At 44.7% G+C, this 15,010-nt stretch overlaps 1 protein-coding gene across 1 annotated transcript in view; it reads right to left on the bottom strand.

Annotated features, from left to right (window-relative positions):
• akap6 (A kinase (PRKA) anchor protein 6) overlaps nucleotides 1-15,010 on the bottom strand; it is a 163,022-nt gene that overhangs the window by 34,822 nt on the left and 113,190 nt on the right. Inside the window, exons 15-16 of the mRNA XM_070842964.1 lie at nucleotides 10,657-10,803; nucleotides 3,913-4,176 (exon numbers count right to left, since the gene is read on the bottom strand). Coding sequence (XP_070699065.1) covers nucleotides 3,913-4,176; nucleotides 10,657-10,803 — 411 coding nt within the window. The remainder of the gene's footprint in view (nucleotides 1-3,912; nucleotides 4,177-10,656; nucleotides 10,804-15,010) is intronic.

The raw sequence follows: 15,010 nt of genomic DNA, 5'->3' as shown, positions 1-15,010 counted from the left end.
GTTATGAGGTTATTCCTGTAGTTTTGGGTGAACTGTCCCTTTACAGATATTTATGCGTCTGTGTGTTTAAGTGAGTGCTGGTCTTAATGCAGCAGTGTCATTTGTGTGTGTGTGCCTTGATAAATGTACGTGTGTGTGTTTTCCTAAATGTATGTTAGTAAATGTGTGTGTGTGTGTTTTCCTAAATGTATGTTAGTAAATGTGTGTGTGTGTGTTTTCCTAAATGTATGTTAGTAAATGTGTGTGTGTGTGTTTTCCTAAATGTATGTTAGTAAATGTGTGTGTGTGTGTGTGTGTTTTCCTAAATGTATGTTAGTAAATGTGTGTGTGTGCTGCCGATCCCTGCTGCTTTCTCATACCGCCGTGCAGTAATAAGCCGCAGCGCAGAAATCGAACCCATTTACGAGTGCAAACGCCAAAAAACAGACAAATGGTCGCTAAAATGGAGCTGACTTCTCTTAAAATGGAGCCCCTTCTCTCCATTTAGCCTCCTCCTCCTCTCTCTCTCTCTCTCTCTCTCTCTCTCTCTCTCTCTCTCTCTCTCTCCATACAAATGACTGCTATCAATATTTCCAATCTTCATTTCTCCAGAAGCTCAGGGCCTCTTTCTGCCAGAAATCAATGGCTTCCCACTGAGAGCTGTGACAGGGATCAAAAGTGAGAGCGGCTCGGCTCACTTTCTTCAGATAAAGTCTAGTTTCTATACAGTTTCATCATTTAGGCAGCTGTGTGTGTGTGTGTGTGTGTGTGTGTGTGTGTGTGTGTGTGTTGGCTTCACTGACCAGTCTGGTTCAGGACACGACGACCGAGTTATGAGCACATTTCTGTGCGTTTGGCGACTCAAAGTTTGGTTAACCTGAGCTTCACTGCAGCACATGAAGTTCTCACTAATCAATAATCATTATATTGTGACACTGATCACTTCACATCGCTGTAATCAGAAGCGTGTAAGTGACACCTGTACCTATGACGTGTCCTTCTGTGGCTGAGCAGGACGACAACTTCACACCTCAAGTAGTTAAAGAGGAAAAACACAATAATACTAAGATCATTTGTTTTGGGGATTAATAAAGTATATTGATTGATTGATTGATTGAACCTGAGTTAGACCTAAACCCAAGTCTAGCTTTAAACCTAAAACTAGTGGTCAACACACAGACACACAGATTTCATTCGTCTCACTTCACTTCCAAATGACGTCACTTGGTTCAGGTGTGCTCCTTCTCCAGGAGTCCGGACCGTTCTCAGGCTGAGACAGCCTGTTGTCCAGTGCATCATGGGTAAAATAAGACACCTCACAGCAGAGATATAATGCCACGACACTTAACGGTGGAGCATCGACATATTTTGTGTCACGTATGACTTCAAAAGGAACAAAACACACACACACACATTATAAATACTGCCTGATACCATCTCTAGTGAAAGAACACTAATGCTGTCATATGTATCACAGCATCATGACCGGGTTAACCAGGGTTAACCAGGATTAACCAGGATTAACCAGGATTAACCAGGGGTAACCAGGGGGAGAGCTGGTTAACTTTCCTGCCTCAAGTGAAGCTTGAAGTTTTAATATTTACAACATAATCAGACCAACTAACTGACAAATTAAGAAAAGTCTTAAAGTTTATGCAGCTAAACCGAAACAACACACACACACACACACACACACACACACACACATCGTCTGCGTCTGTGGAAGTGTGTGTGTGTGTGTGTCTCTACAGTCATTATATACTTTTATGCATTCATTTATTTACGCCTGTCTGTGTGACTATGTATGCATGTGTCAATCATTAGCATATTTCTGTGTGTGTGGTCACATATATACATGAATTAATGCACTTCTCTGTGTGTGTGTGTGTGTGTGTGTGTGTGTGTGTTTATGTCTACATCAGTGTGGTATAGACTAGTATGACTGTGTGTGTGTGTGCTTCAGGTTGTCAGTCACCCGGCAGGGCTAGGCTAATCAGCGCAGCTAGCTGTTCGCTGTGTGATGTAGGCTGATTAATATCCTGTTAGCGTCCCGCGGCTTTTAAGGCTAACTGCTGTTTCCTCTATACATCCAGCGCTCCACCACAGCCCTGCCTTCCTCTGGCCTCATTAAGACGATGCATCACTATACTTAGCAACAACAACACGCTTTTTTCCTGAAAGCCTGATGCTAATTGGCCAAAGCTCTGTCAGACATGTGACAGCAAAAGTTAGAGAAGAAAAGTTAAGTGAAAACACGCCTGAAGCAGTTTCACACACACGTTGAATCATCTCCTGTGTTTCTGCATGGTGTTTAAAGTATTTACCATCTTAGATGCTCATAAAGTCTATAACATACTACTTATACTAGTTATTAAGTTATCTATCTGCACAGTGCTTCTGTTCCTGGACTCCCTAACATGTATTCTATATGTGCACACAATAGGAGTGATAACGTTCACGTCTCTTCTCAGTCAACAAAATAAAAGAGCTCAGATTTGTAATTGTTAACGTTTCTTCTAAACCTTCGTTCAACTTCCCAGAGCTTGTGTTGTTTGGAGTTTGAAGTTCACTAACTCTAAGTTATTTATTATTGGAGGATTAATCATAAAATCATTATGGTCACTCAGGAGGTGAAGGAAGTTCTCTGATCTTATATTTTGGTAGAAGCAGAAATACCACGTTGTAGAAATACTCAAGTAAAAGTCTCTTAAATTAGCAGCTAAATATACTGAACGTACCAAAACTGAAAGTACTAATTCTGCAGAATATTAATGATTTTTATTGGATTATAGTCATCGATGCATTAACGTGTATAATGTGGAGCTAATTCATTATTATACACTACTCACTAAAAGTTAGGGATATTCAGCTTTCAGGTGAAATCTCAGGATGAACCTAAAATGCATTCTAACCTTTCCAGGTGAACTTAATGTGACCTTCTCTAAACCTTTGAATGCACATGTCCAACTGTTCAGTGTCTCAGTACTTTCTGCACCAGCTGCTGTTCTCTAACAAGAAGCTTCACAGCAACATTCACAACAGGTTTGATCCATGAATCCACCAATACATTTCCTGCTTCAGTTAGAATTGGTATTTAAACAGTCCTCCTCATCCTGCTGTTCACATTCTGACATCATGAGACCAAGACGACACCTAACAGTTGATCAGCAGCACCTCAACACTGGAGGCTTCAAACAGGAAGTCCTCAGACGGAGGTGTTCACTGAGCTTAGAGGGTCACAGAGTGTCATCAGGAGGTTGGAACAGTGATACAGAGACTGGAAGAGTCACAGAAAGGAGAGGAGTGGACGTCCTTTGGCCACGTCCCAATTTATTGAGACACTGAACATGTTTTGTTGTGGTATACCTACCACTGTTGGTAGATTTTCTTTAAATAAACTGTTTAAGATGAATAAAATCACCAGTGCATGCTTCTACTTAAATGTCCTACTTTCATGATATAATATCACTGTAGCATTCACTTTTTACATTTTCCATATATTTCACCTGAAAGTCGAACTTTTTGTGAGTAGTGTATGTCTGATATATTACTTTACACACTGCTGAGTAGTTTGGTAAAGTTAATCTGAATCTGCAGAGGAACTAAAGCTGTCAGACAAATACTGGAGTAAAAAGTACAAGTTTAAAGCAGCAGAAAATAAAAATACTCAAGTACAAGTATCTCATATTAGTAATATAGTACTATAGTACTTGTATGTGTGTGTAGTTTTTGCAGGAATGATCACATGAACATTAACATCAGAACAACCTGCAGACACTTTAAACCTTAGAAAACAACCCTGACCTGTGTTTTACTCCACTATCTCTGAAATGTAACTGATAATCCAGATTAGTTGGATGCAAACTCTCCTCCTAAAGCTGACAAACTATTCCATGGAGTCAGCGTCTGTATGATCTCCGCCGCCTTCCCTACCTTGAAGCTCTGGAGCTGCTCGGCGGCGTCCTTGTCCTGTCTGAGGCAGGAGTTGAAGATGAGCAGCTCGGTGTCCCTCAGCCACGCCTTCAGCTCTTTGATGCGAGTCTCCAGCTGCTCCAGGAGCGAGTTGGTCAGCGGGGAGAGGGCCGAGCGGGGGTTTTCCTCCGCGGCGCCCCCCCGACCCCCCACCAGCAAAGAGTTGTTGTTGGCGGACTGGTTCTGCTGGGAGGAGCCGGGTCCCGAGTGCTCCGAGAGGATTTTCTGAGAGACGACAGAAGGCCGGAGAGTTTAGCGCCTTGTTGTGTCAATATTCCATCATGCAAAGCAACATATCAATCAATACATACACGGCCATTAATCATTTACCTTCACAGATACACGGATCAATAGGGGGGATGTCATGTATTCATCCCTAAAGTGCCGGAGTCACTCATGTCACTGTGGCTGAAGACGTGATAATAATCAGTGTTCTTCTTCACGGTTCAGTGCCTTAAGTCAGATTTTCTAATTCTCAGCTCTGTTTTTATTCTTCTCTGAAGGTGACATTCATTTTCTGTGTATACTTCTCATATTGTGTGCATATTTTTTGATTTTTAAACACCTTTTCAGGGTCCTGTAGCTGTGATTTAAACCGATTTACGACCTAAAACAATCAAATGTGAAGTATGTAAGACTGTATTTGAAGACAAAAAGATAATAATTAGGAGACGCAGTAAATAATCTGATATTGTGATTATTAAATCGTTTGATGTCGCTGGTTTGTTTGTTCTTTTTTAAGTTCTCCAACTGAATTTCAAGCACATGCATCCTAAAACAAGACGGAAAGAAGATTTCATCCAGACCACCCCCCCTCCTCCTCAGCCGGTCTTATGAGGACTCATTTGAGCAGCGTTGCTAATGCTGTTATTGTAATTATGAATTAGCTTGATGCTGCTAACGCTGCTGTCATTGTAAAGCCGGTTATTATTGTGCCAACGAGGCTGCTGCCGGTGATGATGATGATGAACAAAAGGGTGAACAGGAGAACGAGGCTGGTGTTTTTTTTTCCTCCAGGTGCAAACAGATCAGCTGCTAATTCAGAGGCTTCTAGCAGCTTCACCTACAGAGCTGATATTCACACCGCAAACAAAACATCATTTAGACACAATACAAACCCAAAGAGTGTTTGGTGAGGAGCAATCACGCTTTCAAATAGGAACAACTTCGAATAACAAGAGCCTGACTTCAGCTCTGTGTGTGTGTGTGTGTGTGTGTGTGTGTGTGTGTGTGTGTGTGTGTGTGTGTGTGTGTGTGTGTGTGTGTGTGTGTGTGTGTGAAATAAGTGCTGCAGAGTAATTTTCCAACCCCTGTTGATCACACAGTCAGACACAGCAAGCCACTGAAAAAGACTATTCCCCACTTGGATTTAGACGAGTGTGTGTGTGTGTGTGAGTGTGTGTGTGTGTGTGTGTGTGTGTGTGTGTGTGTGTGTGTGTGTGTGTGTGTGTGTGTGTGTGCTCAGGGTTTTTTCCCTGAAAAGTGCTCATCAACACAGAAAGAACAAACTTGAGGTTGCTGGCTGATCACGATGAGCTCAGAGCGACTCACTCAGGGTCCGACAGTCTGTCTTCTACTAATCTAGTAATCCTGTAGTAATAATCTGCACACGTTCATCAGTCTGCACTAGAATCAGAATAAATCTGATGATGATGATGATGATGATGAGGAGACTGTAACCTTCCTCACAGCGACACATGAGACTAAGTAAGGTGCATCCTGTGATTGCACCAACTTGTCGCTCCCTCTTCTTCTGCAGCGGCTAAATCAGCTCCTAATAATCCAGACTGTTTCACTTTCTGTCTCTTTCAGAACATTCTGTCAAAATTTGCTCCACATTTGGACGAAAAACTGGGTTTTAGTTACTCAAATATAAAAGGAATATTCCAAAGTTACTGTTTTTTTCCCCCTCCACCTCATGGAAACACAAAGGAAAGGGATTACACACCAGGAGAACTGTAGATGTGGAGGATGTTCTGATATTTGAATGTATATTATTTCAAAAAACAGCTTTATTCTTCCCCTCTGAAAGAAATCTAAGACCTTACTGGGAACTCTAACATCACAATCTGGTTGGATTCAATGGTGGAAGATGTTTCCGCTCTTGACTCGAAGCTACTTGGATTGATTTAATCTTAGTTTTGTGTTACGAGACCACGTGAGGTATGTATACTATATATTCTCTGTTAGCAGCTACTTTCTTCCTCTGCTGCTGCATCTCTACCACTTTGTTCTTCATTCAGAAATCTCTAGTTTCTCCATCATTATCACTTCCTCCTGCCAAACTCCTGTGAGTCACATCTGTCTTCTGTAGTCCTGCAGTGAGACGTCTGTCCACATCACATTTCTGGTGCTGGAGCTTCGCTGATCTCTGTTTTTGAATCGTCTGAGCGCTGATGTTGTGTTTCTATCACACTCGGTTTGATAGAAACAACAAACGTCTAATTCAGCGTTCAAACCGCATCCTTTTGACCAATCTGAGGGAACAGACAGCCGTTATCTTGCAGTTCTCGTTATGACTTTAACAAGCGGCCACAACAAGAGAAACTTTGAGTGTGTGTGAGCACAGAGCTGCTCCTGAATGAGCCCCGCATGGGTCCCTGCTGCTCATTTGCATATGGATGTGTTTGTACAAAAGGTATTGAGTCGTTGGTATGGCAGTGACTCTGCCTCCTGAGTGGAAACACTACTTTAGCTGAACTCTGGCAGGTAAAACCAGCCCATTAGACGATGAAGAGGGCCGATTACAGGACCCCCTGACCGGTGAAATGTGCAGTTAGCTGTGTGTGCAGAAGAGGCGACGGCGATTAGGAGTGTGTGGTTAGTTTGACGGAGAGCCACAGAGAAGGAGGAGGAGAGCGAGAGATGGAGGGAGCATCCAGGATGTCATTTAAGACGAGACAAAGAAACAGAAGCATTAATTTTTTTTTTCTAATATTTCTTTTCTCCACAAGTGGCTGCGGTGACATTACGAGTGTGTTTGTCTCCCACTGAGCTCAGAGGGAGCTCCCTGGAAACAAGAACAAAAAGTAAAGCAGTGAATGGAGAAGAGACTAGAGGGGAAGTGAGAGAAAGAGCAGAAGGTGAGGGAAGGTAGAAGAGAAGAATGTGGGAATGGAGAAAGATCCAGTGAAAATAAAGGAGGTAAACGAACAAATCCCTGCAGGTTGAAGTGGCGATCAGGTCGATTCACACATCATTTAAAGTGTTCATTTATCTGGCAGACGGAGCGTCTTTGTTTCATGTTCCTGCCTCTGTTTTTAACTTGTTTACCGCTTAATATATCTACATGTATACATATCTACGTGTGTGTCTGTCTGCTCTGTGTATATCTACACACTGAACATCCTCACACACAGTCTGACCTTGAGCGGCTGCAGAAAGACGACAAGCTGTCGCCAAAAAATCCACAACAGAAGAGATGAAAGCTAATTAACAACCTTTTTATTTTCTTCATCGTTCAGCTGTGTGTGTGTGTGTGTGTGTGTGTGTGTGTGTGTGTGTGTGTGTGTGTGTGTGTGTGTGTGTGTGTGTGTGTGTGTGTGTGTGTGTGTGTGCTCTGCCATAAATTCTTCATAAGGCCAGGACAGTTCAGAGGCGAGGCACAGGACATCAATTCCAGTTAATTCCCAATTTGTGTCAGAGCAGCAGATGCCGACGCCGGCACTGATAGGCCCGTTAATATGCTACTCAGACGCCATGTTGGAAGGGGGGGAGGGAGGAGGGGAGGAGGGAGGGAGGGAGGGAGGTGAAGACGGATAGAGAGAGAGACAAACAGAGGAGAGACCTCTGATATGTAGTGAAAAGAAAGATCAGGTTAAAAACTGAAGCAGTGAAAGAAGGAGACGGAGCGAGAGGAGGGAGAAAGTCGGGCCAATCGTTTCCATCATCAATTAATCGGCACATTCTGCTCTCGATTAATCGGTTTAGCTTTTAAATGTCCGAAAAATAAAAAGGTCCAGAGGACTAAAGTCCACTGAAGCACAGGGACAGGGTGTCCATGACCTTTAGGCTACGCTAGTGTATAACAGAGGTGGAGGGTGAGAGAGACTGAAGGTGTCTGCTACCCAGAATCCCTCTGTTCCCTCATGACACACACACCAACTTTGATGTGTATATTTGTGTGTCTGTGTGTGTGTATCTGTGTGTGTGTATCTGTGTGTGTGTGTCTGTGTGTGTGTGTGTGTGTGTGTGTGTGTGTGTGACAGCACTGTGAGTCCAAATGTCTCTTTGTCAGTAATAGAAGTTTAATCACAGTCTGGTTACTGTGGTGGAAACACACACGGAGAGAGAGAGGGAGGGATGGGGGAGAGAGGGAGAGAGGGAGGGAGGGAGAGAGGGAGAGAGGGGGAGAGAGGGAGAGAGAGAGACTCATCTGTTGCTTTTGTTTAATTTCTAAAATGAATGTGTTTCAGTGTTGATACATATGTTAATACACACATACACACTTTGAACTTGTAGGTGAGACGATAATATGTGTGTGTGTGTGTGTGTGTGTATCATCAGGGTGTACAAGGAGACAACACACACACACACACACACACACACACACTCTCGTACAGATGGCGCTCGCTCCTCCGCCGCTCTCTGTCTGTGTGAATGAGTTCAACGCCCCGACGCTCCGCTCGGTCCACAGGAGACGGTTTGTTCCTTCGGAGGAACAAAGTCACATCGTCACATTTCAGCCTCCTGACGAGCCGCCGCCAGCTGTCACCGCCGCCGCACACCTAAAAATTAATCACCACGCCCGGGTGAAGACAAACGACTGCCGCCGACGTGCCCATTAGCAAGGCACACGAGGCTCTCTCTCTCTCTCTCCGTGTCACGGCTCCGGCGGTTCGAGTCCCGCCTGTCTCTCTGATAGACGATGGATCATCAGCACAGACAACAGCAAATATCTGCCTCTTTGATAAAAAAAACAAATCTACGGACGTGAGAACATCAAATAAAAAGACGTCAACTACAATTCCCATGATGCATTTCAGCAAGAAACATCCAGTAATAGATCTTCAAATTTACGCTGAAGCAAAAGGAAAAAGCTGCTAAAATATTCAGCTGCTAATCTGGATCGGCTCTGGAGGAACCAGAACTTTCCTCTGACTCCGGCCTCTGGCGTCTCCGTAGCAACAGAAGCCGAGGCTCATGGGTATCGTAGTAGCGAGAGAGAGTCGGGGTCATTATGAAGTCAAACCGACTATCTAAAGGCTCCGCAGGAAGCAGTAAGATCTGCTAATTCCTGACTTTTGTTGGTTCATCGCCTTCAGCTCTGATTTCACAGTCGCTGCTTTTCGGGTTTGTTTATTTCATGTGTTTTACGTATTTATGCGCCGAGGCACCGCGCGTCTTTGTTGTATTTTTAAAAAGGCCTCTGCAAGGTGAGGCCGTAAAGCGAAGCGAAGTGAAGTGAAGGATAAAAACACGATTCAGGGTGGAAGTTACTCTCATTAGCAGCAATGATCACAATACAGGAGACGGAACAACTTCAGAATCAAGTATTCATCTTAAACAGAATTATGCCGTTTGGTACGCGGCGCTGCTCCGACAGCCCGTCAGCTGTGACGTCACTCTGCTGCGCCGAGCTGCTTCAACTCGATTGGAAAATGAACAGCTGGCTGTGTTTATCTATCACGCGGTCCATCTCAACCTGTGTGCAGACGCTTCCTGCTTCCTCCGTGATGAGTTTCTTCAGTAAACTTTCTTCTGCTCCTACTACAAGGGCAGGACGACTACCGGCAGAACAGCTGATCTTTTGGCTCCAGGACGCCGATGCTTCTCCAAATTATGACCACATTTCGAATGAATTGGGCCCTCCAATTAATTGGTGTCATAATTTATTTCAAATATATTGATAACATCAACTGAGAGAATGAACTTTATGTCAAAGTCCTCCCAACATATTGGACATTCTGGGGGCCCCCTCTTGGAGGCGCAAAATGGTTTAGTCCGCCCGACGGCGACCAGCGACAAATGTAACGTCAGTGAGCCCAGACTGAATGACCTGGGGGCTAGACATGATGCTGCCCAAGGAGCACAAGTCTGGGTATCAGAAGAGGAAAGAAAAAGAAAGAAGGCAGAATGAGGGGAGGCAGCTGTTGGCTGCTTTCTTTCCCAAAGGTGAACCGAGTTTGCTTGTTATGCAAAGTCCAATTAACTTACGTTGGTATGTTGGTTCATGAGGGAGAGACAGAGAGAGAGAGAGAGAGAGAGACCATCACAACACTTGACACATTATAAATCAATATCTGATTTTTTTATTTTTAGATTATTTTTTCTCTTTATCTTTAGTTGTCATAGTAACAGGCTCCACTGGGATGGGGCCCACTGACATTGAGAGTGTACAGGGCCCACAATTTGGTGCTACGCCCCTGGGTCAGACCATACGTAGCCTGTCCTCTCTGACCCTACCGACCATCGCTCCTGAATATCATGATGATTTACAGGTGGCTTCATAAAGATCTGACGGGATCTGGTCTATCTATCTATCTATCTATCTATCTATCTATCTATCTATCTATCTATCTATCACCACACAGCTGAAGGCCCCAGTGGAGGCAGGGCTCCTTCAGTGAGACGACACTTATTATCATCTTCATGTTCTAGATTAGATCAGCGCTGATTAGTCTAAAATTAGACACACACACACACACACACTCAACATACCATCTCTGTGTTTGGGTTTCCTAACTGTGTGTGTGTGTGTGTTACCTCCAGCTGTCTCCACGTGTGCGTCAGGTTGTGTATCTTGCCGTGGAAGTCGCCGGGCAGCTCGGTGCCGCTCCTCTTCAGGGACTCGGCTCGGCCCAGCAGGCTGGCCTTCCTGCTCTCCATCATCATCAGCTCAGCGTGGCTGCTCTGTGGACAGACGGCAGGACAGGGGCGTCACACAGACGGACACACACACACACACAGGCGGGAACTGTCTGTTTCCTTTCACCTCCACTTATAACAGACTACTGCAGCTGCTCCATTGAACTACTGCAGAATACGTTCATAAGAAAAAACATGGAGGAACCAGAGGTGTGTGTTTGCTTCATGTGCTGATGTGAGGAAGGTCACAAACTCCTCATCGTCCTTCTCCTGCCGTCACAGTAAAAGCAGAGGCGTCACATCCCTCACGTATGTCATTGCACTTTGTCGTATCTGGCTTTAACTTCTCCACCGTCTAGAACAGGGGGGGTCAAACTCAATCAAAGACGGGGCCAAAATTTAAAACACGGTCCAAGTCGAGGGCCAAACGGGCTTTTATTATAGTATATAATATAATAATGTGTATTTTATTCTGAAATATGAATTTAAACAGACAAACTTCAACAACTTCTCCTCAATAAAATCTAACCTTTTTTTTTGTTTTTGTACTTTAACTGATGTTTTGTCTCATAGTGTCGTCTTATATTTATATTCTTTAATTACTACATCAGCTCCATAAACAAGGTTCACAAACAGGTAAAACTCTGCTTTATTTTGGGGGCTAGCTGAAGTGTCGCTATAACAGCGCTGACCGATGCATTGATCCACTGATCGGTGTGTCGTTATACCTGCTGCACGGGTCTTGACTGTTCAGTGCATTGTGGGATTTGTAGTATTACCGACGGGCCATTCATTCTTAAGTTTGAGTTTGGAGTTTGACATGTGAGACCCAGAAACCTTTTGGTGCTAAACACTCTGGCTCTCCACTGGAGGCCGTCGTCACCGCCACGAATCCATCTAAGTACAGCTGCCGCCCTCCTCCAAGACGGAGGCTTTGAGTACTTGATACTCAAAAGATAGCTTTTCAGCGGCGTACTCCTTTAACCGCTCCGTCAAAAAAAAAAAAGGGGGAGCAGATCTTTTCATTGTTGTTTGCAGCTCATCTCATGATGAAACGTCTGCGGCAGTCGTAGGAGTTTTCAGCAGATTTCACTCGCAGCTTCACCTGCTTTGACCACTTTAAAGGCAGAAGCCGTTGCTCCTCTGCAGCTCCACAGACGAGCGGGAATCAAACGCAGCCGTGGCAGCGCGCCGCCGCCGCACGCCGCACAGCTCTTTCTGGAGAGGTTTTAAAGAAATGCTCCATTTTGTAGCACCGAGTGTGGCTGAATATTTTCCTCCCTTCTGGTTGTGTTTGAGCTGCAGAACGGTTTCTATTTCTGCCATCTGTCCTGTTTTTGTGTATTGATATCAACATTTACTGTACACAAAGAACTGAAGCGTAGGAAAGTGAATTTCATCAGTTAAGCCCAACTAGAAGTGTTATTTTGTTTTACTTCATATTTTCATGTTCCTGCCTTTTATACCTGTTTTCATTTGAATTAAAAGAAAACTATTTTGTCCCGTTACAAACCTGATATACACTGCCACCTGGATTTAACCAAGCAAACAGGTAAGAGCCTTCCATTGGATAAGTACTGCAGTGATCAATATGTTTCAGCTGGCAACAACTTATTTAACCCCAGCAGATGCAGTGAGCAGCTTCTCTTTTCTTAAACCATGTCAGAAGACGTATCCTGTGGTCATGGAAAGGATGTTAATCTGTTTCAGGAGGGTCAAATTATTGGTCTGCATCAAGCAAAGAAAACAACAACAAACAAGGAGATTGCTGAAACTACTTATTAAAACCTGGAGGGATGGTGGTGAACCATCATCAACCATCATGATGGGAGATCACTTAAACTTTTGGTGAAATCATATGAAAGTAAGAGCATTTCCACACGCACAGAGCGAAGGGAAGTCAAGGGATTGGGACTAAACAGCTGTGTAGCCCTGAGAAAACCGCTGATCAGTGAGGCTACAGATTGGACTCTGGAGCGACGGAGGGAGGTCATGTGGTCTGGTGAGTCCAGATCTACCTGTTCCAGAGTGATGGACACATCAGGGTAAGAAGAGAGGCGGATGAAGTGATGCACCCATCAGGCCTAGAGCCGGCCGTACAAGCAGCTCTCCCGTCATCAATACAAGATCTTGGCGGAAAATTAATGCAACTCTGGGTGGAAATAAATGTTGTGACATTGCAGAAGCTTATTGAATCGATGCCACGGTGAATGTCCAGCGAAATATTAGAGTGTGTGACTTTATAAATATATAAATGAATATATAAACCCTGCATCCAAACTGTTTCCTTCACTCTGGTTTCCTTCTTTTAATCTGCACTCATTTTCGTTTTTCCACTTGCAGCTTTGCCACACGTCCCCGATGCCGCTCTCATCATCCTTGGTTGATTTCTTTCCTTGTCTTTTGTTTCGCTGCTGTTTCCTCCCTCTCTCCTCTTTCATCTCCTCCCTGTCTACATCTTCTTCCTCATGTCCTCCCCTTCCAATTACTCCAGTTCAACTTTTTTTTTTACATTCTCTACCCCTCCACTGTCCTTCTCCCTCCGTCCTTCTTTATTCTGAGAGTCTCTTCATCTTTTGTTTGTTTGCTCTTTCTCCTTTTGTCCTTGTCTTTTCACTTACTCACTAACACTCCCTCCATTTTTCGAATTTGTGGCTCAACACTTCTCCGTCATCTTACTCTCCACTGTAGCGCTCCTTCAGCCCTCCTCTTCTGTTTGCTCGGTCCATCCATCTTTTTCTCCATCGCTCTCCATCTATCTCCTCCCTTTCGTCCCTCTTTTTCGGTTGTTAGTGAAACTCTCCTTCAATGCCTCCATCTCTTTTTTTTTTTGCTTAATTTCCCTCCTCCTCCTCCTCCTCCTCCTCTCTTTTCTCTTTCTCCTCTTTTCATTTTCTGCATCGATAGCTACTTGATTCTACTTTTCCCTTGTCGTTTATCATTACCGCCCGGCCCCATTTGAATATTTAAATGTCTCTTCTCTGACTCCGTGTGTGTGAGAGGACGTATGCGTGTGTGTGTGTGTGTGTGTTTTTGCTGCGCTGTCATCAGAGAGGCGGCGGCCATTTTTCAACGTCGCCGATTCTGATGGAGATGCTATCGCTCTGCGCTTCACGGCCATCCATCCCCTTCACTTAGCTAATAGCCACGCCGTGAGAACGAGGGATCGACGGCGAAAAAAATAGACGAATGGAAGGTAAATATGTCGGCGTCGCACTCGTCTAACAGTCAGGAAATTATACGATTTATTCGCTGATGGCAAATATTGATTTAAAAAGGGGAAGGGGAGCTGGTGGGGAGGAGGGGGGAGGAGAGGGGGGAGCTGTTTTGTTGTTGTTGTTGTTGTTGTTGTTTGTTTGAAGGATGCCACTGATCCAAAGTCAAAGAAAAGAGGAAGAGGGGGAGAAAAGAAGATAGACACGCCGATTAAAATGCATGAGATCCGAACTTTGAGATAAGTGCTGAGAGAGGGATCTTGGAGAAATGGGACGGTGGAGGGGGAGGAGGGGAGGTTGAGAGTGATGGTGTGAGGAGGAGGAGGAGGAGGAGGGGGTGCATGGATGGCTAGTTGTGATGTATTCATGCCTCTAGTCAATCTCCATGCAAGGATGGACTGAGATACACTGGCCTGAGGACGGAGAGAGAGACGGAAGGAAGAGAAAAGAACAAGAGACACAAAGAGGCTGAATATGAGGAAGAGAGAGAGAGAGAGGGAGAGAGAGAGAGAGAGAGAGAGAGAGAGACACAGTAAATAAACAGAGAGTGAAGGACGAGCTGCTGCAGTGACAGTGACACCACGTCCACGCTGGAGTCGTGACAGGACGCCATACGTTGTGAAGCGTCCACCGCCGCTCAGCCTGGAGGCTCAGCCGGCGGTGTGACATGTGAGTGTGAGAAAAGGTTCAACTTCGGAAGAATATCCACTGATGCAAGCCGGCGACAACCTGCTGACAGCCGGTCACGTGTGTTTTGTTTCCAGCAAAGGACGGTTTCCTGCTGCTGGTGGTGGTGGTGGGGGGACTTTTTGTGCCCCCCTTTCAGGTCTTATGGTGGTCACACCAAAGCCAGCTTCTACAGTCAGAGATAAGCTCTGGAGCAGCCCCTTGTCCTTCATTTCTAAAGTGAGAAAGTCCACGAAGTGTTTCTCCGGAGAGCGCTGGCACTGCAGGAGGCCTGTGCACTCACTGAGAGAAGAAGAAACACAAAACTGCTCCCACTTTGATCAGAAACTATCCTGAGAAGCCTTTAAAAA

Source organism: Pempheris klunzingeri, chromosome 13 (assembly GCF_042242105.1).
Source record: "Pempheris klunzingeri isolate RE-2024b chromosome 13, fPemKlu1.hap1, whole genome shotgun sequence".
Classification (NCBI taxonomy): Eukaryota; Metazoa; Chordata; class Actinopteri; order Acropomatiformes; family Pempheridae; genus Pempheris; species Pempheris klunzingeri.
Note: the sequence above shows the minus strand (reverse complement) of the source record. Positions and strands in the feature narration are given on the sequence as shown.